The following is a 20,877-nucleotide window of genomic DNA, read 5'->3' as shown; positions in this document are numbered from 1 at the left end:
TCCCACTTAACTAATGACATGCCATCGTCACTTGAGATGTCAGCAAATCTCGTGAGACTTTGGCTGGGCGAGAAACGGTACCGGGGGTGGGGTGGCTGAAATGGTATGGGCGACGTCACCACAAAAATGTGACGAAAGCGTAGGACAGTAACAGAACAGACCTACAGGAAAAACGTTTTCTTAAATTGGAGGAAATCAAAAGGAAACCAAATGCAATGAATATAAATTATATTTATAAAAATTTAAAACCATTAAAATTAAAATATTTAAAAAGCCAATGAAAAACAATCAAATACAAGAAAAAAGGTTTTGAAAAAGCAAATCAAGTCCAATACATTGAAATGTCATAAAATAAACATTTTAAAAAGTGAAATAATACTGTATACTGTATATAAAACGGACTTCAATAAGAACATTCATACAATGCAAATTCAATAAAATAGATGCAGATGAAAAAAATATAAATATAAAATGAAAAAAAGAATAAAAAAAGAAACAAAAACATGACACCAGAACTAAATGAAATACAGTTTTATTAAATATAATTTGTGTTTTATATACAAAGAACAGATCATTTGCTTCTATTACAAAGAAAAGAAAATCACAAAAAAACTGTCTATTCGGTCTTAAGTCATGCTTTTAAAGGTCTTCAAGTGCAAAAAAAAAAATCAAATAAAAATAACTTCGGTGGACTTTGATGTGTGAAGGCAGAAAAATTTTGGCGTCCTCACCTCGTCTAATTGGTTAAAAGATCTCTTTGTGGGCCTCTTGTTCTCCCTACCGGAAGCCAGAGTTGCTCTCCAGCTACCCTCAAGCCGAGACCAACTCAGCTTCCATCAGCCAGGACTCCTCATCATCACGGTGCTCATCTAACACCCGCTCACCTCCGTCGGGCGTACGCTGGTCAATGTCAGGAGGCGAGTGCGCACATTGCTTGCGCTCGCCAGTCTCCGGCACGAACATGGCGGCTCGCTGGATGCGGGCTGACTTGCTCTGCAAACGGGCCGTCAGCTCGTCTTCCCGCGACTGAAAGAAGCAAAAACATTTTGGAGAGGTTATTGCAAGCAAATTTACAAAAGTCTACACACCATTGTTCAATTGCTAGGTTTATGTGATAGGGAAAAATGTTTTGAGGTAGCAGACTGTTATTTGCAACTGTCAGTCGGCGCGACAGAACCTTGCGTCTCTCGTCGGCGAGCCTCATCTTCTCCTCCATCTTCTCCTTGCTTGGCAGACGTTTGACCCTGAGGGACTCCAGTCTGGCGGGGGGTCGGCGTCTGATACACTCATTGTCATCCAGCTGACACACACACACGCGCAGACAAATTACCATCCGTACTGGAAAAACTACAGACATTATAATGCATGGCTTAAAAAGCTAATTAATAAAAATAAATAAATGCAAATACAATAAAAATAATACAAATATTATCTTAATAACATTTAATGAATTGAATATGCATATTTAGTAATATAAAACAGAAAATAGCACCAATGAATTACAATTCAAAAATGTAAAATGAAACTAATAAAAACCAAATACATTTTATTAATGAAAAAGAAAATTAAATACAATTAAAGACATAAAAATATAAGTTCTTTTTCAATATAAAAAAACTCCAATAAAATTTAATTAAATGCTGCGGTGGTGTGATTCACACAAAGAAAACTCCCATTTTTTTTGCAATGACAAAAGCTTTAATAAACAGAAACTTTTTTTAGACTGCAAATATGACTTGATATATAATAATCTCACTTTATTTTAGTAATCAATCTAAATTCCTCTCGAATTACTTCCGGTAATCTGTTTTTTAAAATTATGGTCTTCAAAGTATTTTGTAAATCACACACATTACAAGGAGGAAAAAATGAAAGCATGTCGTTTACACATTGAGATACATTAAACTGTAATAGTTCAATATTACTTCTTTCCTCAGAAGCGCAACTTATTTCACAATTTTTAATTTTTCCCCTCATAATTTCTTTAACAATAAGCCAGGAAAAAAAAAAGTTTCAGCTGTCGCTCCAGGCAGATGTCATAATTTGGTCAGTTGCATCACATCACAAATTAAGGATAGTGATAAGGCACCAATCATAAATACACTCAGGAAATTACTACCCCCCCCCCCCCCCAAAAAAAAACCCTTGTAAACCATTTTGCCTGGTCGAGGAGGGCACTACGACACGTGTACTCACCAAGATGGTGTAAGCCTTCCCGGTGGCCGTCTCGTGGCTGGGGCTCATCGGGATGATCCCCTCATTCTGCAGCTCTTCCAGGATATCCCTGGACGTGGCAGGCTCTCGCATCAAGAGCTGCTTCCCGAATAAGCCGGGGGGCTTCGGGGATGCCTCGCCGGGTAATGCCCCATCAGGTATCGGCTCGCCATTCTCCATCATCGCTGCCACCACTACGCCACTGTCTTCCGTCAGCTTAGAGACGGCCGAGTCACCACGGTCGCATTTGCTTCCCGGATCATTCTGGAGACAGAATACCGTCAACCTATACCTACTCAAATTTTCTCTGTCCGACGTAACGAAAACTGTTTGTTCGTATGTGTTGCTGCTCCATTTGTGTAGCACATATTTGAAAGTTTAGAATTACTGTAAAATCTGTGCTAATTTCTGTTAGACCGAGTATTACCTTTGGCATTACATGACAGCATTAAACTATCGAATTTTTGTTTAAAAAAAGTTTTGGAAATAAAAGGCTTCCACACAACACCAGCGATATATAATTTCACTTTTGTGGTGTTCCAAGTTTTGTGCCTCCACGGTTTTTTCTTTTTTAAAAAAAATATGTATTCACGTGGCTTGTAAAATGAAGTTTATTCCTAAATGCCACAGAGGAACAGACAAAATTCTGCCTACCTCTTCCGTGGGTGGTAAAGGCTGCACCACCGTGGTGGTGCTGGAGCTGCCGCATCCCATGGGATCCGCTTCAAGCGTCCATGGACGTGACACAAGTTTGCTTTCGTGAAACTTCAGTTTCTTCTGCTTTCGTGAGGTGGGGAGTTGAAAAGTGCCCGTTCACGGCGACATTCCTCCACGCAGACCCCACGCAGAGCTTGAAGAGCTTCGCGTTGCTAAGTCCGGTTGCTACAATAAATCTGACCCGCTTCGATTGGAGCCGCTCAGGGGAAAGACGCGCGGCACGGCACACGGGAGTCATGATAACTGGCCGTCCACAGTTACAAAACGAAATAAATAAGTAAAGCACCCCCAGAGCACAGAGGTTACTTATTCACAGAATAGCAGCACACAACTCAAGTATCCGCATTTAACGTTCGATACTAGGTTGCTATCGGCCGCCATTTTGCATCGGCCATCGGACGAGCAACGTCCACTGGTTTGCCTAATAAAATGCTCGAATATATAATATATGTTTTATTTGTTTTCGACAAGATGTTGCACCTAATATATATTTTAGGGACGTTGTACTCTACGATTAAGTTAACCAATTAATTGTGTACAGAAACCTCAAGATTTTTTTTATTTCAGCACAAAAAACCAACTTTGAGTAGTTTTACTCTAAAGTAACAGCAATACAAAACATGACTTTTCAAATGCTTCACTCTGATTCCAACGAAAGATGGCAACCATCCATTTTAGTCTCTCTACCCTAACATTGACAGCAACCAAAAAAGGAAAACAGAAATTAAACCATACCTTTTATAGTTTTATTGATGGTAACGAACCATGTTTATGTTTTTATCACTCATCCGGTAGTAATGATAATCATGGCTTTAAAATTAAACTTGACTTTTTCCCTATCATCCAAAGTCACCCTCGTCCATTTAAACACGCAATAGAAAAATATATACTTAATACTTTGTACAATACTGGTTTTGGTCCAAACAAAAGTGGATCAGAAAAGCCAATATGCCTTTAGTCATCAAAGGCTCTCTAATTTGCATTTAAGGTCATTTTAAATGGAGTTGGGAAACTTTGAATATAGGAATTTACACAATAAACTGTAAAGACAAAAAAAGGTGGATGCAGAGTTAACAAAAAAAAAAAAAAACTTCAGTGATTAAAAAAAAAAAAAATCACTATTTACATTTTTTTATGATATTCAAAGGCTAATTGAGAGAGAGAGAGAGAGAAAGAAAAAAATGGGGGCATGTAAGCAAGAAGGGGGACGGGAGAAAAAGAACCACAGCGGCCCAAAGACATGTAACATGAAAAGTATGCATTTACAAAGTCCTAAGGATTTAAGCATCATTCTCCGCAGTGCATGGTACACACTTCTACCCTCCGTCCTTCCCCGTTGATCGCCTGTCTGTCCACACCCTCCATTTTGTTAAGAAACATTCATTTGCTCATTTCTCCTACCTCCACGCGAGCACACACAGACAGACAGACAGACACACACACACGCACGCACGCTTCCAGTCTGTACAATAGGGAACTGAAGGGGGGCGGGGAGCAACAAGCACGTCTATCTCTGTACATACAGCGCGCGGCGCTACAGCTACCTGTAGTGCTCCGCATGTTACAGCACTACAAAGTCTTCACTTGTACTTTAAATCAACGGGATTCTGCAGAGAGCAGTTTGTTTTTGTCACTTTATTACAAAAAAAGCCTTGGGTCGAGCAGAAAATAGAGATATGTCCATTGGCGTCTGATTGGTGTCAAGTGTTCTGTCAGAGCGCCAATTGCCCCCCCAGCCCCGCAAAAAATAAAATAAAATAAAAAAGATTTCAGTCCAAGTTGATCGCTTAATTCCTGAATCAGTCTGTCCAAGTGGCATCCGTCTATTTCCGGCGCCGCACCGCCGTCTTGATCTTGCGCCCGGCAATTGTTTGCTGCCCGGCTGGCGATGACGTAAAGGATTTGGATGATCTGGAAGATAGATGGAATAACTTTACTAATCCAGAGAGGGTCAAGAATTTGTTAAAAAAATAAATAAATGAGCAAAGGGGGGGGGGGGAAGAAGAACATTGACATTTGCAACTGGATTTGGGTATTAAAACAAAAAAGAATTTCAGGCAAACCAAGCTAATAATATATTGAAGTGTAAATCAATCACACTGGAACAATAAGCTATCTGTGAGATATAGTACATCTAATAATGTACCATCGACCTGTTATGATGCACTATATACATTGTACGTGACATTACTGCACACAGTGGTCACGTACCCGATGTTGAAAGAGAGGGGCTGTGAAAAGTTGAACCCGCCGCCACTAGAAGCAGCCGGGGCGGGAGATGCCGCTGCCCCCGCTCCAAAATTGAAAACTCCTGTGCTGTTGGTGGACCCGAACGCACTGGCTCCTCCGAACTGAAAGCCTCCACCTAAAGAAAACAAAACGTCTTCAAAGGGTCCTACAAGCTCAGACAAGATGGGAATGGCTGCCAGGACCAGTTCGGACCTTGTGCCGAGTTTGCGGTGGCGGCGCCGAAGGCGGGGGTGGAGTTGGCCTGTTGGCCGAAGACGGGTGCGGCGGCGGCGGCGGGCTTGGCGCCGAACGCGGGGGTCTGGGAAGCGGCCGATGGGAACGGCGAGCTGAAAGACGAGCCGAATGCCGGCGTCTGATTGGCTCCAAAATCTGCGGCGTTGGAGGAGCTGACTAGGAAGGGGTTGGGAGCTGTGGATGGGGAGGAAGAATTATTCAAAAGTTGGACATGTTCATTCAAAAGGTTTACAGAAGGTCAAATTAATTTGGGGAATGAATTTTATAGTACATTTGAAGTTCATCTAGTAATGTCAACAGAGTAGGGCTGAACCATCTTGAAATCTTAATCAAATTTTTTCTTGAGTAGTGTACATTTTAATCGACCTATTTTAAGAGAGGTGGGCTGAAGATACACACCTGGAGAGGAGGTAGCAGACGGCGCCGAAGCGCCAAAGTTGATGGAAGGTGCAGGAGGTGCTGCAGGATTGGCGGCCATGCCGAAAATGAAGGGTTGCGCGGCCTGAGGCGGGGCCGAGTTGACGGGGGCGGCCGACGGAGTGTCCTGGCTTTGCCCGAAGACGAAGGCTTTGGCCGGGGGAGCGTCGCTAGCCGCCGGGGCGGCAGGTAGGCCGAACATGAAAGTGCTGGGCGTTGCGGCAGGTGCGGGAGCGAGGGCCTGCGTGCTGCTGCCAAATAGACTGGCGGACGGGGTGGACGAGGAGCTGCTGGTCGTGCTGGCGTTGCTTCCCATGAAGAAGAACGGCATTTTGGAGGCATCGGAAGCTGTCGGGAGCAATAGAATGATTGTGGATTGATTATCTCATGTCATGTGGATCAGTGACAACAAAAAACAAGACTGACGGCAACGCATGTACGTATGTGGGTGTTTTTTTTTGGGGGGGGGGGGGGTAGTGTAAGTGACAAGCTTTTGTTATTTCTGTGTGTGAATACAAATCAAATACCTGGAGCACTTTGTCCAAATACAAAAGAGGAATTTGCCACTTTTGAATTTGAGGCGTCGTTCTTGTCATCTGGTTTTCCAAAAGTAAAAGGAGGCAGTGCTGGCGGCTGCTGCTCTGCCGGCACGCTCGGCTTGCCGAAGGAAAAGCCCCCCGAGATCACAGGCGCGGGGTCGGCGTCCTTACTCGCGCTGCCAAAGAGGAAGGTAGACGGAGTGGAGGTGGCGGTTGCCTCCTTCTTCTCCTCTTCCGGCTTCCCGAATGTGAATGTGGGGGCGGCGGGTTTCTTCTCGGCTGGTAGCGAGCCAAAGGTCGGCCCCCCGGGTGGTGTGGAGGTGGCAAGGGTGGGCGTCCCAAACACAGAGGAGGCGGCAGTGGTGGTGTTTGCTGCCGCGCCATCGTTGCCGCTGCTCTTCTCGGGAGAGGAAGCGGGCGCGGTGATGATGGCAACAGACGACGACGAGATGGCGGCGTCTTCTAACGTTTTGTCCTCGGGTTTGGAAAGGCCAAAGCTGAAGGACGTTTTGGAGGAGCTGCTACTTTCCGTGCTGGATGATCCCGCCGCCAACGAGATCTCGCCGCTGGATCCGAACTTGAAGCCAGCAGGGGCCGCAAGCTGCTCCGGCTTTTTGTCATCGCCGGGGGCAATCCCGAATTTTAAGCCCTCGGATGAGGCGCCGAACTTGAAGCCTAGTGAGGTCTTACCGTCTTTAGCGGGGGCTTCTGACGAGGGGTTTCCGAACGGGATGCCGAACTTGAATCCTCCCGATGAGGAGGAGGAGGATTCCGACGAGGCCACACCAAACTTGAACCCTCCAGATGTAGACTCTGAGGTACTGTTGGATGTGCCAAATGTGAAACCTCCAGAAGCAGAGGTAGTCAAAGATCCTTGGAGCTCCGCCGGCGTTCCAGGCTTGGCTGCTTGACAAGCGACGCACTTGACGTTGGCGGCCTTATTTTGCAGCAGACACACGTCGCAGTCCCAGGAGTTCTCAGGCTTCTTAAATTTGTCCCCAAAGCTGAATGATAATGTGCTGCTGGCAGCAGTGGGGGCTCCCGCAGATGCTCCTGAGAGGGAAAATACATAATCGTGGTTAGGGAGGCACAAATGTGCATTTTTTGCAGATTTATCTTTTTAAATATTCGCCGTTTTGCAGTCAGGCCAAACTAATGTATTACCGTATTGGCCCGAATATAAGACGGCCCTGATTATAAGACGACCCCCTCTTTTTCAAGACTCAAGTTTGAAAAAAAGACTTTTTGAACACCAAATTAATTTTTATACAGAAAATAATGACAGTACATCTGAAACAAATGATGATAACAATATATTTGAGAGGAAAAGCATGTTATTTTGCCTCATTCAAATCTTAATATCTGAACATTTAAATATGTAAACTAAAGTGCAATCACATTCGTAAATGAATGGCTTCTGGTTTTTGAAATGTAAGTTACATCATAACTTCTCCTCAGCTGCCGGTTAACCTGGCTGATCTTCGACCCACTTTTCTCCAGATACATTTCTCTATTTTCTGTTATCTCTTCTATTATTTTCTTCTCTTTTCTTTCTTACCGCTATTTTTTTTTCTTCTTCGTGCTACAGCTATTTTTATTTTTATTCTTCATTACAGAATAAAAATAAAAATAGCTTTGGCCTGGGGAGTCAAGTTCAGCATTCGCTTCAATGGAATAAAAATAGCTTTGGCCTGGGGAGTCAAGTTCAGCATTCGCTTCAATGAAATCTGGCGCCATCTAGCATCGTGAATCGGTATAATGTCTCGACCCCGAATATAAGACGACCCCGACTTTTTCTCATTTCAATGCAAAAAAACACAGTCTTATATTCGGGCCAATACGGTACTTTGACATTATCTGAACATGCAAGGAGCATGGTGGTGAAACTTTTTGATCCTCTCTGCTAAGTGGCTTGTCGCCATCTTGTGACATCCACACCCAATTACAAAATGCTCATTTGCATAAGGGTTCGGTCCTTATTCCGCTACTGATGGCAGGGGTTCATTGCATGTCCAAAACATTTCGTAAATCATCAAGATTGGCACACATTTGTCCCAAAAACGATTTAAAGACAACATTCAGTAGCTGCGCCTACCTGGTTTAGGGTCTGTATCGGCGGCCTTGTTCTGTAACATACTAATGTCGCATTCCGAAGCGCCGTCTGGTTTCTTGCTCTTGTCTTCAAATCCTGCAAGTGGCGTCGTGGAGGCGATGGGAGCGGGGCTGGCCGCCCTTTTAACGGCGGAGAAGGCGGAGGGCAGAGAGGACGAGGCTTTGAGCCCCGTGCCAGGCTTGGCAGTCTCGCAGGCTACACACTTGACGGCTTCGGGCTTGTTGAAGACCAGACATGTGTCGCACTCCCAAGTTGGCGCTGATTTGAAGAAGGGCGACCCGACGGAGGTGCTGTTCGTGCTGCTTTTTGCCTCTGAAAGTGCCGGCGCCGTTGTTTTATTGTCCTTGGTTGTGGCAGCAGGCTGAGGGGCCATGCAGCACACGCACTTTGTATCCGACGGCTTGTTTTGCACCAAGCAAACGTTGCAGCTCCACCCGGCTGGGGCTTTGAAAAAGTCACTAAGGGCTGTAGAGGAGGAGGTGGAGGATGCGATGGAGGAGGAGGAATGGGCAGAGGACTGTGTGGAAGTCTCAGGTGACTTTTGCACTGTAGTTGAAGCAAAGCCTGAACAAGTGATGAGATTTAAAAAAAAAATTCAATACATGAACAACAACCAGCAATGTACTGCCTCAAAAAGACCAGTAATCGTCATTTGGTGCGTCAAACAAACCTCCCCCCCCACACACACCAGAAACTAACTTGCACTGTCATTTCCGCTCACGCATGACATTAGTTAACCGGAGAGCCAATTCCAACACTGGTGCGAACCAAAACAGCAGCGCCGACTGAGGAGTGTTAAACACAAGCAAGTGGCGCCTGATGTGGTCGCCCCACATTGTGTGTTTCCATTCCAAAAAATGCGTACACGTAAAGGCCTCCTCTGAATAAGACGCCAGCGGAAATGCGCCGTACGTCAGCGCTTCTTACCGGGGGTCTTGAGGAGGTCCAGCACGCTGCCCTGCTTCAGTGTTTTGGCTGGTTTGAAAGGTCCGTCAAAGTCTTCTGTGGTTGCGTTTGTTGATATTTTCACTTGGGAGGGAGTTAAAAAAAATTGATCATAATAAAACACATGCTAGGGGGATCAAAACACAATTAGCACATCCGAGTTTCACCCTAAAATCGACTGAAAATAAAAAGGGTTTACCTGGTGATGCTATGGGTGTGGCCAGCTTCCCATTTGACATGGAAGGACCGATTTTTGTTACAGGGGCACTGAATGTAAAGCCAACCTGAAAAGAAAGATTGGAAAAAAAAAATCATATACAACACAGGTATCCAAGTCAAGGCCCGGGGGCCATATCTGGCCTGCCACATCATTTTATGTGGCCCGTGAAAGCGAATCAACTTCCATGATGCTTGCCAAACCAAAATTTCAAATTGTCACATGTAATTCACAATATCAGTCATTATCTTGACTTCTGATTTTAAAACTGGTTATCCCTCAATTTGTTGTGCGCTGTATATGTAATATGTGGAGGTGTTCAAACATTTACAGTCATACCTCGGTTTTCGACCATAATCCGCTCCACAAGGCTGTTCGAAAACCAATTTGTTCGAAAACCGAAACCACGCGCTTAAAATAAATAAATCAATCAATCAATCTTGATTGAGCGCGTCTGCTCACAATGGAACGCGACGCGACGCGAGGGAGCGTCACTTCCTCGTGTAAGGAAGGCGAGAGGAGTCAAGTGGCGCATTCAAGGGCGCTCAGTTTGGTCAAGAACCGATTTTCGGTCGTAATCCGAGGCATAAAAACCTCAAAATGTTTGGTCGAAAACCGATTTGGTCGAGAACAGAGACGTTCGAAAACCCAGGTTTGACTGTATATGGTTTCCCAAAATTCATAACAGCCCTCCAAGGGAAACCGTAACTACAATGTGGCCCGCGGTAAAAAATGAGTTTGACACTCCTGATATACAAGGAAGAACGTGAACTTCAGGTATTTTTTGGTTTCTTTGTCAATTTCAAGTGGCAAATGAGCACTTACTGTCGGGGAGAAATTAGGAGGACTAGCAGGGGTCGCTTTGACAATGGGCGAGGAGAAGGTAAAGGGTACGACACAGGAGGGTGAAACGGGTGTCGCCTAAGGAGGGAGGAAGGAGAGAGAGAGAAAAACAAGCTGTATTTCGGGAGTGCGTCGAAACTCGAGCAAACACATTTCATAAAAGAAGAACGTACCTTGTTCATGGCGATTTCCTTGACAGGGGCGACGCTGGAGGCAGCGGCGGGTGGCAGCGGGGAGGAGAAGCTGAAGGTGGGCAAGGCAGACGTGCTGATGGGAAGTGAAATCGGTCGAAGGTCTGGCAGCTCAGCCACCTGATGGGGGGGGGGGGGGATAAAGAAAAAAAAATACATACTACGGTGAATATCTATATATATTCTAGAAAAGAGGGTGGTCCGGTGGACCAGTGGTGAGCCTCACACCAGAGGCTCACCATAATAACATAACAAATAGCCTCACACAGTACCTCACAGTGCAGAGGTACCGGGTTCGATTGTCTTAAAAGTGTTGGATAAAGAATTCGATTGAGATGTGGAATTGAATATTAAAGCAACTCAAAGATAATAGCCCATACTTGTACTTGGGAAGAAAAAAAAAAAAAAAAAAAAGCTCTCACAAGATGGTTGTCAAAAGATTGCCCCCCCAAACAGTCAAAGACTGGATTAAGGTGGTTGGGGAAATTTTTGAAATGGAGGAATTTACGTTGACAATCTGAAAACGAGCGAGAGAAATTTGATGGATTATGGGATATCTGGATCATGTCCACGGTAACCTTGGGTAGTGCTCAAAGAAATAGTTAAGACACCTTATTGGCTCCATTCCAATCAAGTTGTTGTTATGTTGATTTTTTTTTTCCTTATATGATACTGTGTTCAGGACATTGTATATGTGGAAGCGCAGGAATTGTAACCCGTTCTCTATTTTGATGTCCGGAATTGATGATGCTCCATGTATTTAAACATGTGACCATGTTTTTTTTCTTCTTTCTGCCTTTAAAAAAAAAAAAAAATCGATAAAAAGTTTAACAACACGCCACATTTAATTTTGCATTCAACCTTTCTGAAACATATTCAGTGACTGGAGTGGCCATTGTTTTCCAAAGTAAAAGCAGAAATGTGCAAATGTCCAATTTTGATGAAACAAAAAGAGAATTGCTCTGCTTTCATAAAGAAAATAGACTGAAAGGCTGAAATCAGAGGATTTGGATCGTTTTCAATCCAACAATGGCCCGAAACGATTGCTCCATTATGAAAATAGTTTTGGATTATTTCGACAATCAATTCATTTGGACACCTCTACTGCGTACCGTGTCGTCCTCGGTGCGCTTGGAGGACGGCCGTGCGGTCTTCCGCTCGGTCTTCATCTTGCCGCCTCCAGAGCTGCTGGGAGCAGGCGTGCTGGACATGGGGTAGGTGGCGCTGCTGGACCCAATTGTGCTTTGAGAAGGGCCTCCGGGGCTTCTGTCAGGTAGTAGAGGTGATTGTCTGGCGGGCTGTGGAAACAAATGCCGCCAAAATCAGCATTGGTGAGAAACCTTGGCGGAAATTTCGGTGGCAGAAAGAGCTGACCTTGTCTCTGGGCAGACGGTCCAGATTCCGGCCCGGCCCGCCTGGGGTCAAATTGGGCCTGAAGGAGACGGCGCGGTTCGCCGAGGCAGAAATGGAAATGGCGGCAGGGACCACCAGTTTCTGCACTGGCGGGTGACTGGAATCCCGCTGAGGAAAAGAAACAACGAATGAGGATTTGGTGAACGTGAGATTCAGCAGCAACAAAAAACTGCTCTCGAAGTCAAATTTTATATATATATATATAAATACATTTTTTGTTTTTTTCCCCTCCTCCATTGTGTTGAGATCTCAAGTAACATTATCAACAGATTACAGTGGCAAAGCAACAGGCCACAGCTGCGGGTGTGTGTGTGTGTTGGTCAACACACTGCTGTTGTTGGAGAGTGGCACAGCTGTCGCACAGCTGGCATCGTCTGCCAGCTGTTAACACAGACGCTCGCAGCCGGGCTCACATCATCAACTAACTCCCCGTTCCCGAGCCGAGACGCCGAAACTCATCGGGTTGGATGAATATTGAATGGGGTCAAAAATGAAATCACTTACCCGTTTCTTTTTGGATGGCAAATGCGACACATCAAGATTGCCGCCCTCCATCGACTGCAAACAAAGGCAAAAAACATAAAAATACATTACAACCTTCCATGTGTATTAATATCTTTTGTACAATAAATGTACACACAAGCCCCCCCAAAGAAAACATGTTCCTTCTCAGTATAGGTTTCTGCTGAGATTAACAGTGACCCGGAAAAAAAAAATGGCAGCCACTCAAATTTACCATTGCACAGGGTAATGTTGCTGCTGGAATCCTCTTGGCATCCTGGAGATGAAAAATCTAATTAGAGAGGCATTTGAAACGCAATTTGTCAATCTCTTTGTTTATGTGTGTGTTCGTACTGCAAGAGGACTGGACATGCGCTCCAAAGACTGCAGGATGCGTCGGGCTGTGGCGCTGGTCACCCCGCAGGGGTGCGCGCCGGCCGGTTTGGCTTTAATCTGCCTTCTCAGCGGTGCCTGAAAGATCACACCGCCTCGTTAAGGACGGTATTGTGAAACACCTCAGTGACATCTGATGCCAATGTCTGAAATATAGCAGACACGTATCATCTGATGACTTTAATCCACTATGAGAGATGGGGACGGAGTCGGGGTTGGAATTTTTAACTCATTCACTCCCAAAGACGTTTTTAAACGTCTTTTCAGACTTGGTCTAGAATTGACTGGTACTGAACGAGTTAACTATCGGTGGCTTTGAGGGTCCAGTGATCCCTCAATTATTGCAGTTAATGGGGTCCGAGACCACCCGTGATAGACGAAAATCCGCCAAGTAGGGTTTGCACCCCACTCCACCCCCGTAGGAATTTTGGTGTAAGGGTTCATGGGTACCAGCATGTTTAAAATATGTAAACAGTATTTATAATTTACATATTGGAGACAAAGACTATAGCAGTACACATTTTACTTAAATCTTTAATTATAAAACCCTTACACAGTAATTAACATTCATCAGCATTCCCTTTATGCAGCTCTGACGGTGTAGCCTCCAGCGAGCTGCTGACACACATACACACGACTAACACGCGTAGTAAACACAACACTGTGATTAGACACTGATCAAGGGGTAAGACACAAGGTCGGGTTGCCGGGCGGGGCTGCGAAGATGCACAGCCAATCAACATGGCTGTGCATCATGGGATCGATCCACTCGTGCTGTCATTGGTCGACATCGCGCTGGGAACCAATCAAGCTACAGCCATGTATAAAACCTCAAAGTCATTTGGCATTTTTTTCCTGAATACAGTACTTTGGGGGGGGGGAACGCGATGCACCGAGGCCGTGATAATCGAACCGCGAAATAGCGAGGGATCACTGGATATGGTTCTCTTTCCCTCTCCCTACCCAGCGTTTTCCTTTCTGAATTCTGATTGTAATTTCCCCATTGCGGGACAAATAAAGAATATCTTAATCTTAAAAGGTAGGGCCTGACCTGGTGAACAACACGGGCATCGGCAACCGAGAGTCGAAAGGTGGCAATGCACTAACGTCTGTACGATGAGTGACTCAGCGTGAATTGTGGCCATCCAACGGGAAGAACTAAAGTACCCCAATAGTCGGACAAAATTACATGTGGTTGTTTTATTTATGTAAATGAAAATATCTACGCAGATATTTAACAAAAATACAATTAATGAATTGTATTTTTATTTGTATTTTAAATCTGTTTAACTCATTCACTCCCAAAGACATTTTTTAACGTCTTTTCAGACGTGGTCCAGAATTGGCTGGTACTGAATGAGTTAAGTGGGTGTACTTAATGATGTCGCTAAGAACTGCATATCAAATCAAAAAGAAGCTTTAGGTCGGAGGGTCGGTAAACACTCAGAATAACAGTCAGCAGCTTTGCGGGACCCGGCATGGTTCCTCGCAGGCTCACCTGGTACGGCGTTCCGGGGCGCGTGTGACCGCTCCTGACGGCGGCCGCTCCGCCATACGAGGTCTTCCCGGGGTAAAAGGGGGAATCTCCCAGCTGGCTGGAATTCAGCACTGTGCTGTTCAGCGTCGACTAGAGAGGCAGCATTCAAGTGGCATTACTGACATGTAGTAATTATTCTTACAATGACAGCGAGAGACAGAGATGACCGGGCCCTCACACCACAGTACCTCGATCACCCCGTATTAAATGGCATTAAAAAAGTAATAATAATTGTATAGTCCATCTTTCTCAGGTATCTGCTGACAGGGGGCAGCCCTGGGGCGCTTGTGTCTTGCGCCTGAAATAGGCAGCATTTTCACAGCCCCGCTTTGTTCAGCAGAAAGGTCGGTGCTGATGGACAGTCTGCAGCTGGATGGATGCATGGCTTGAGGAGCCGACGAGAAGAAAGGAACGTCAGTGCAGAGCGCTGATGCGTATGTGGGAGTCGCGGCTTGGAATTGAAGCGAATTTACATGGGACAGGCGAAGAGAGCCAATCTCTCTTTTTCGTTAATGGATGCTACAGCTTCTTGTCGCTTTCAAGCTTAGCTTGTAGCAGACGTGTGCACATTGCAGCATGATGTCTTTGATCCGCTGGTGAAAAGGACGCTTTGATTCGCTCCTCTTTTCATCCGTTACTGCTTCAGACAACAAAGTGTATGCAGAAAAGTGGTGAAGATTGCACGATTGTCTGTGTCTAATGTGTTGTCTTGTATTATTTTGTCATTTTATGTTAACTTTTCTTTTGATGGCGGCGCGGACACCTGCAGCGGCTCCTCGTTTTATGTTGTCTTGAGAGGGAAGACATTTCACAGCACATTTGACAATAAAGTTGTACTTGACTTGAGCAAATGGCCTGAAACACTCACATTGGCGGAAGTGCCAAAGACAGAGAGGTTGAAGGCGGGCCTTTTCAGACTTGACTGAGAAGGCTGCGGCACAGAGATGCTTCTGTCTGCGTCTGGCGACCAAAGCTGCGGAACCGACACGGTCTTGGATGTGGGCACGTCTGCAAGATAGAACAACACAAGCTACAGTGCCTATCATATTTTGGTTGATTTTAATAAGCATTGTCATGGGAAAAATGTACCGTCCCCTCAAAATAACACAACAGAGCCATTCATGTCTTATCTGCAAAAAGGAGCACACCCAAAAGTGAAAGTGTCCAATTTGGGCCCCATTAGACATTTTCCTCTCTGGTTTTATATAACTTAGTATTACAAAGTCTCGGGTATAAATGAGGAGACAGTGTGTTAAATGTAGTGGTATCGTTCTCAAACTCTTTCATACGTTCGCTGGAAATTAAATATGGCACCTTGTGGCAAAGAATTCGCCGATGATCTCGGTGTGATAAGAGAGAAGGACAAAAAATTGTCACCCTACATAAAGACCCTGAAAATGAGCTGCGGCATAGTACTTAAGACCATACCGGACAGGTTTACCTCGAAACATGTTGCACATTTTCATTTAAAGGCATATTCAACTTTGTTGCCGGCAGTTTGGACATGAACTCATTCACTCCCAAAGACGTTTTTAAACGTCTTTTCAGACTTGGTCTAGAATTGGCTGGTACTGAATGAGTTAACTGCTATCTGGGGAGTAAATTTAGACTGTAATACAAGTTGTACACCGACTGCATTGTAGCCAAGTGTTAATTCTTCAGTGGTATCCCATGAAAAGATAAAACACAAAAAATACATTCATAAATTGAAGGGAAAAAAAACAGTGGGTGCATCTTCTCCACGAGCAAGGATTTTTACAAATTTTCCTACTGGCGTACCTTTGTCTGAGGCGCGCGAGGAGAAGCCGCTGGTGGTGGAGATGTTGTCGTCCTCGTGCTGCGACAAGTTATCCTTGATCTCCTTGACCAGAGAGAAGCCGGTGGAGAAGGGCCCCGGTGCCGAGGAGGTGGAGGGCTGCGAGAAAAGGCAGCTAGCGCTGCCCAGCCCCGGCGACGAGGACTCCAGCGGCGAGAAGTGGAGGTGGGAGTGGCTGAGCGGTGGCCGGGACAGCACGTAGTCCTGAAAGTTAAGTGACGCCCGGCTGGACGAGGGCTCTGCATTGGGAAAAGGGGAACGGTCAGAATAAGCTTTTGTTTCACAACCCACCCACTTTGAAAATAAGAATCGCGGCCAAATAGTTCAGATGCCATTTTAGACAGGCAAAAAAAAAAAAAGTAGATTATGGTCGATCTTAAAAGTATTTCAGGAACACTTTTTCGTTGAAACGCAGTGCTCAAAGTTTTAGATGACTTTGGATTTGCTGCATATCAACGTTGTCGTCTCCCTCCCCCAATAGTTTGGAAACATTGCAGAAAATGATTTTTTTCATTGCAACCATTTGCATTTAGTGTCGGGTTCAATCCCATATTTGATTATACAAAGTTATTTGGTAGATTCTTCTTTTTTTTTTTTACATGGGGGGGGGGGGGGGACTAACCCGTGTTACTGGTACTCGGCTCAGGTGAGTGACATCCATCAAGAGAGCGAGGCCCCTCTCTGCCGCCGTTGGGGGGAGGCAGCAGGCAGTTCTCTGTCACATCAGCCGCTTCTCCGCCTCCTCCTCCTTCCCCCCCACCACCTCCTGCTTCACCTTCCGGAGCTTCCCCGTTCTTGAAGTAGTTCTGCAGCCATGAGGGAACGATGCTCTTGACCGTGTCGGTCACTCGGCTGATCAGGCCTGACGGCTAGTGATTAGGGGGAGAAAAAAAATCAATTTAAAACAAAATAAATACATTTATTGGTCAGGCTCAACGCCTGACACACATAAAAAGGAATATTGGTTTTCTTGTAAGCAAAATGTTTTGCAGGGTTTCTCACATGCAGGTGTTTTGGCAGCTCAAAAGAAAAACAATTAATTGGTTCTCAGATATAAGTTGTTAGAAAGTTTGAGTACAACAACATGGCGGCTAGTTTTGTTAATCCGTCGGTGGTGTTCTGCAATGTGCGTTAGCGTGAAGCTGGCGGATTTCCCCAAGGAAAATTGATGTTCACGTTTCAGTGAGCAGGCGGCCGCTAACCTGAGTTTACAACAACTAACTCAAACTCTCAATCGCTGCCTCCCACATCACTCACCAGGCCAAGCCCCCCCCTTTTCAATCCACGCATGCTCAATGTCGCATATATTATTGTGGAATGTACGCACGGCGAGCCCAAGTCGACTATACAATAATAGTTGCAACTCACAGGGCACATTTTGTTGTTTATTGGAGCAAAATTCATTTTTTATCCCATTAATCTGTGGAATAATTGATTCTGAAAATGTTCTTTCTCTGTAGCCTTTGTTTTATGTATTACCATGGGCAACTGTCACTCACATACCCCTTTCCCACTGCCGCAAAACCACGGGTAAACACGCATTTCTGGGCAGTGGGAAAGGCTCACTGACCAGTGTCGATCGGCCTGTTATATATAAAAATTCACGTCGTCTCAGTAGTAGCAAAGAGTTGATCCTCCGCTGCTTTTCGACCATTTTGAGGATGGTAAAAAGCATGATAAAAGAAAGAACACTCGCTTCCATGTTGCTTTGTTTACCACCAAGAAATGTGTCGCACTATGATCTACGTAATCACAGCGTGGTGACGTAACCAGACACAAAGTGGTGGTGGTGGTTGCGGGGGGGGGGGGGGGGCGTCTTCTGTTGGTCAATGGGAAAGGGACAATATGCCAATTGGTTGCGTGTCGCCACGGATTACTACTATCCACTAGTTTCAGTGGGAAAAGGGTAACAGGAATGTTTTTTGTTGTTTTTGCAGCTGCGAACATTCACGCAACAAATTGCTGTTCACGCAGATCGGTGAACGAACACACACACGCACACACACACAGACACGCACACATTCTTCCTCTTTCTGAAGTGCAAAGTCAGCATGACAGAAATAGAATATTTCTCTACATTCCATGAGAAGAAAGACTATTTGAATTTAGAGTTACAGCCTGAATATGACGACCAGCTGCAGTGCATTGTTTTCCAGGAGAAGCAATTCCTCAAGTGTAGTAAGAATGAAAGTGGGTCAGTCACTGTGTGCACGCTTCACGAGGCAACCAGAAAGCGAGGCCCTGCTCAAGACGCCTGGACAAGCTGATATTTTTCTCCCTTGTGATGAACAATCACATTTTGGGATGACCCTCCGCTGCACAAACGCGCACATTAATAGTAATAAAACAATCAAAGTGTGCTGGGTTCTGTCCAAAAGGTGTCGATTTTGTCACCACCTCTGAAAGTTCACCCTGGGCTTACTTGCCAGATGAATGTGTCAGACATACATGAACTTTAACCCGTGTGAAAATATGAACTTTAACCTGTGTGCCCATCAACAGAAATGTTCCTCTGGAGTCTTGATGGCATTTTGGAGGACAGTGAACCCTCGCTATAACGGGGTTCACCTTTCACGGTTTTGCTGTTTCACGGATTGTTTTTTTTTGTTTATAATGCAGGTTTCCCATGTTTTTTGTGTACATTGTGGTCTGCATCCTGATTGACTAATGGACTGTAGACCACTGACAACAGTCTCCGCACCGCGTTTCTGTACAGCAGGGGGTTCCCAACCTTTTTTTGACCGAATATCTACTTTAAAAGCAACGAACCACCTGCGCTCGACCCGTTATTGCATGTGCAAAAATAAACACGCAGGCGAAACGATCGCGCCATTATTTACTTACTTTGTACAACAAAAAAGCTCCTAATCTTGAAGTCGAGTTTGATTTTCAACATTAATGCTGGTCCAATTTGTATTTTATGTGCAACACATTTCAGTTGATTATTTAATACAGTCTCAATGTTGAAAACTCAATCAATAACTTGACACAGATACAGCTAATTGTCAGCCTAAATGCAGTTATTGTATCCTTATGCGTTGGTACAAAGAGGACGACAAACTATTCTTACAAACATTCTCACAAGTAATTTTCCAGTTTTAATATTTTAATTTGACTTTTTAGGGTAAGTGACAAGTCATTTGTAGCAAGGGTAACAGAGATATTTTGAGAAATAATCAAGTTACACTGTTTAAATTTGAAGGAATATTTGACCAGATTTTCTGGCGGCAATGTCACACCAAAACATTCACCGAAAAGGCACCCCCAAAAACACACACACACACACACACACACACACAATTCCTCCACAACACATCACCTGATTTTCAAACTTTTGGTGCCTTGCACACAGGTTGAAGTCGTCATTCCAACCAGAATGTTTGACACACTTTGGCTCCAAAACAATATTGTAGCGGGAATATCAGAATTGCTCTTGCACCCTAATTTTTATTGGATGTCACTAGATGATCCACGTGTACCTGGAGAATGTAAACAAATGAACCTCATAAGAGTTTGGGATACTAAGTGGTGTTAGGTGTGAGAATTCTAAAAAAATAATTAATAAATAAATAAAAATCAATGCCATGACACACACTATGCTAGATGTTAGCCTGCAGGCTAATCAGCTGATCGATCGTAAATAAAGCACCAACTAAATTCTATACCGGGAATTACTTTCAAGCTACAACAGACGGAGATGAGAATGGGGCCTTCGGGATGACGAAAGCGCGGTTATGTGAGGAGTCGAAGAGAACATTTAAGGCGGCAGGTAATGCAACCATGTGGGGTTCTTTAACAGCTTCCTGCGCAATTGAGCCCGGTTAACTTTAGCCACCCCCCAGCCCAGCCGCGCAAGTAAAAATCAACGCCAAATCACCAACGACACACTTCCCTAACAAGTCCCCATGGCGATTTCGAAAGACTAAATTAAATCAATTGACCAACAGGAATACGTAAACCACCCCCCTCGGGGGAGCGAGGCCAATACAACAATGCGCCTGGCGGCCGGCTGTTAGCCTGGCTAGCACGGTCGGAACCTTTTTTTGGGCCGCTAACGACTCAATTGGCCCCACTGACGCGGGTGCCGTCGCACCGTTCCGCGGCCGGGTGACTTCATCCACTCGGGACAAGTCCACGCACTGACACGGCAGCTGTCCAACAAGTGCGTTGGTGAACGCCGCAAAGCTACCCGAGGAGCGGGGCTAATGGCTTAGCCTCCGCTAACACGCTAAGAAGCGCGTGGAGGCCACGAAGTAGGCCGCAAAATGTCTACCCCGAACTTCAAACAAAAACACATGCAAGAAAGCCCGCTGGCCTCGTCGTCGTCGCTGTTCACTCGTCTCGGGGGCTCCAGACGTAGACCCCTAGAGGTTTTACCTGCTTGCTCTTGGCGTAAGGTTTGGAGACGATGTGATATCTCCGACTTCTGATTTTCCCTCCACCCGTGGCCGCCATGGCTCTTGCGTCGGAGAGTGTGTCCTGTCGGTGTTTCGGCGCCGGATAGCTGTCATCCAGCACGGCGGCTAATGCCCCAAGG

The 20,877-nt window shown here is 45.2% G+C and overlaps 2 protein-coding genes across 3 annotated transcripts; both read right to left on the bottom strand.

The window, feature by feature from the left end:
- Nucleotides 1–516: 516 nt before the first annotated feature.
- stmnd1 (stathmin domain containing 1) lies at nt 517–3,202 on the bottom strand. The gene is made up of 4 exons (XM_086137086.1): nt 2,869–3,202; nt 2,197–2,478; nt 1,178–1,300; nt 517–1,026 (listed from the first exon to the last, which is right to left on the bottom strand). The coding sequence occupies exons 1-4, from the start codon at nt 2,926–2,928 to the stop codon at nt 811–813; spliced, it is 681 nt and encodes a 226-aa protein (XP_085993212.1). The 5' UTR covers nt 2,929–3,202; the 3' UTR covers nt 517–810.
- A 273-nt stretch (nt 3,203–3,475) lies between these two features.
- Nucleotides 3,476–20,832, bottom strand: nup153 (nucleoporin 153). 2 transcript variants are annotated; one of them, XM_086136883.1, is made up of 20 exons: nt 20,718–20,832; nt 16,963–17,209; nt 16,304–16,579; nt 15,393–15,532; nt 14,486–14,614; nt 12,949–13,065; nt 12,830–12,871; nt 12,598–12,651; nt 12,055–12,201; nt 11,793–11,978; nt 10,663–10,800; nt 10,472–10,567; nt 9,629–9,713; nt 9,412–9,513; nt 8,467–9,048; nt 6,360–7,424; nt 5,815–6,180; nt 5,374–5,589; nt 5,143–5,296; nt 3,476–4,842 (listed from the first exon to the last, which is right to left on the bottom strand). In XM_086136883.1, exons 1-20 carry the CDS (start codon nt 20,793–20,795, stop codon nt 4,755–4,757), a joined length of 4,308 nt encoding a protein of 1,435 aa, XP_085993009.1. In that variant the 5' UTR covers nt 20,796–20,832; the 3' UTR covers nt 3,476–4,754. The 2 variants fall into 2 exon arrangements, with proteins under 2 accessions (XP_085993009.1, XP_085993010.1); XM_086136884.1 differs by lacking the exon at nt 10,472–10,567.
- Nucleotides 20,833–20,877: the final 45 nt, after the last annotated feature.

This window comes from Hippocampus guttulatus, chromosome 18, assembly GCF_054856545.1.
Source record: "Hippocampus guttulatus isolate MCC_2025c chromosome 18, RoL_Hgut_1.0, whole genome shotgun sequence".
Taxonomy (NCBI): domain Eukaryota; kingdom Metazoa; phylum Chordata; class Actinopteri; order Syngnathiformes; family Syngnathidae; genus Hippocampus; species Hippocampus guttulatus.
The sequence above is the reverse complement of the archived record's forward strand: the minus strand, read 5'-3'. Positions and strand labels throughout refer to the sequence as shown.

Bases quoted from the DNA above. Each gene is read 5' to 3' on its own strand.
- stmnd1 (XM_086137086.1), bottom strand. From the start codon at position 2,928: ATGGGATGCGGCAGCTCCAGCACCACCACGGTGGTGCAGCCTTTACCA. The intron at 2,479-2,868 runs GTAGGCAGAATT...TTCTGTCTCCAG, and splicing joins CTTTACCACCCACGGAAGAG to AATGATCCGGGAAGCAAATG. The intron at 1,301-2,196 runs GTGAGTACACGT...TGTGTGTGTCAG, and splicing joins GGAAGGCTTACACCATCTTG to CTGGATGACAATGAGTGTAT.
- nup153 (XM_086136883.1), bottom strand. From the start codon at position 20,795: ATGGCGGCCACGGGTGGAGGGAAAATCAGAAGTCGGAGATATCACATC. The intron at 9,714-10,471 runs GTAAGTGCTCAT...CTTTCTTTTCAG, and splicing joins CTCCTAATTTCTCCCCGACA to GTTGGCTTTACATTCAGTGC. The intron at 9,049-9,411 runs GTAAGAAGCGCT...TCACTTGTTCAG, and splicing joins GGACCTCCTCAAGACCCCCG to GCTTTGCTTCAACTACAGTG.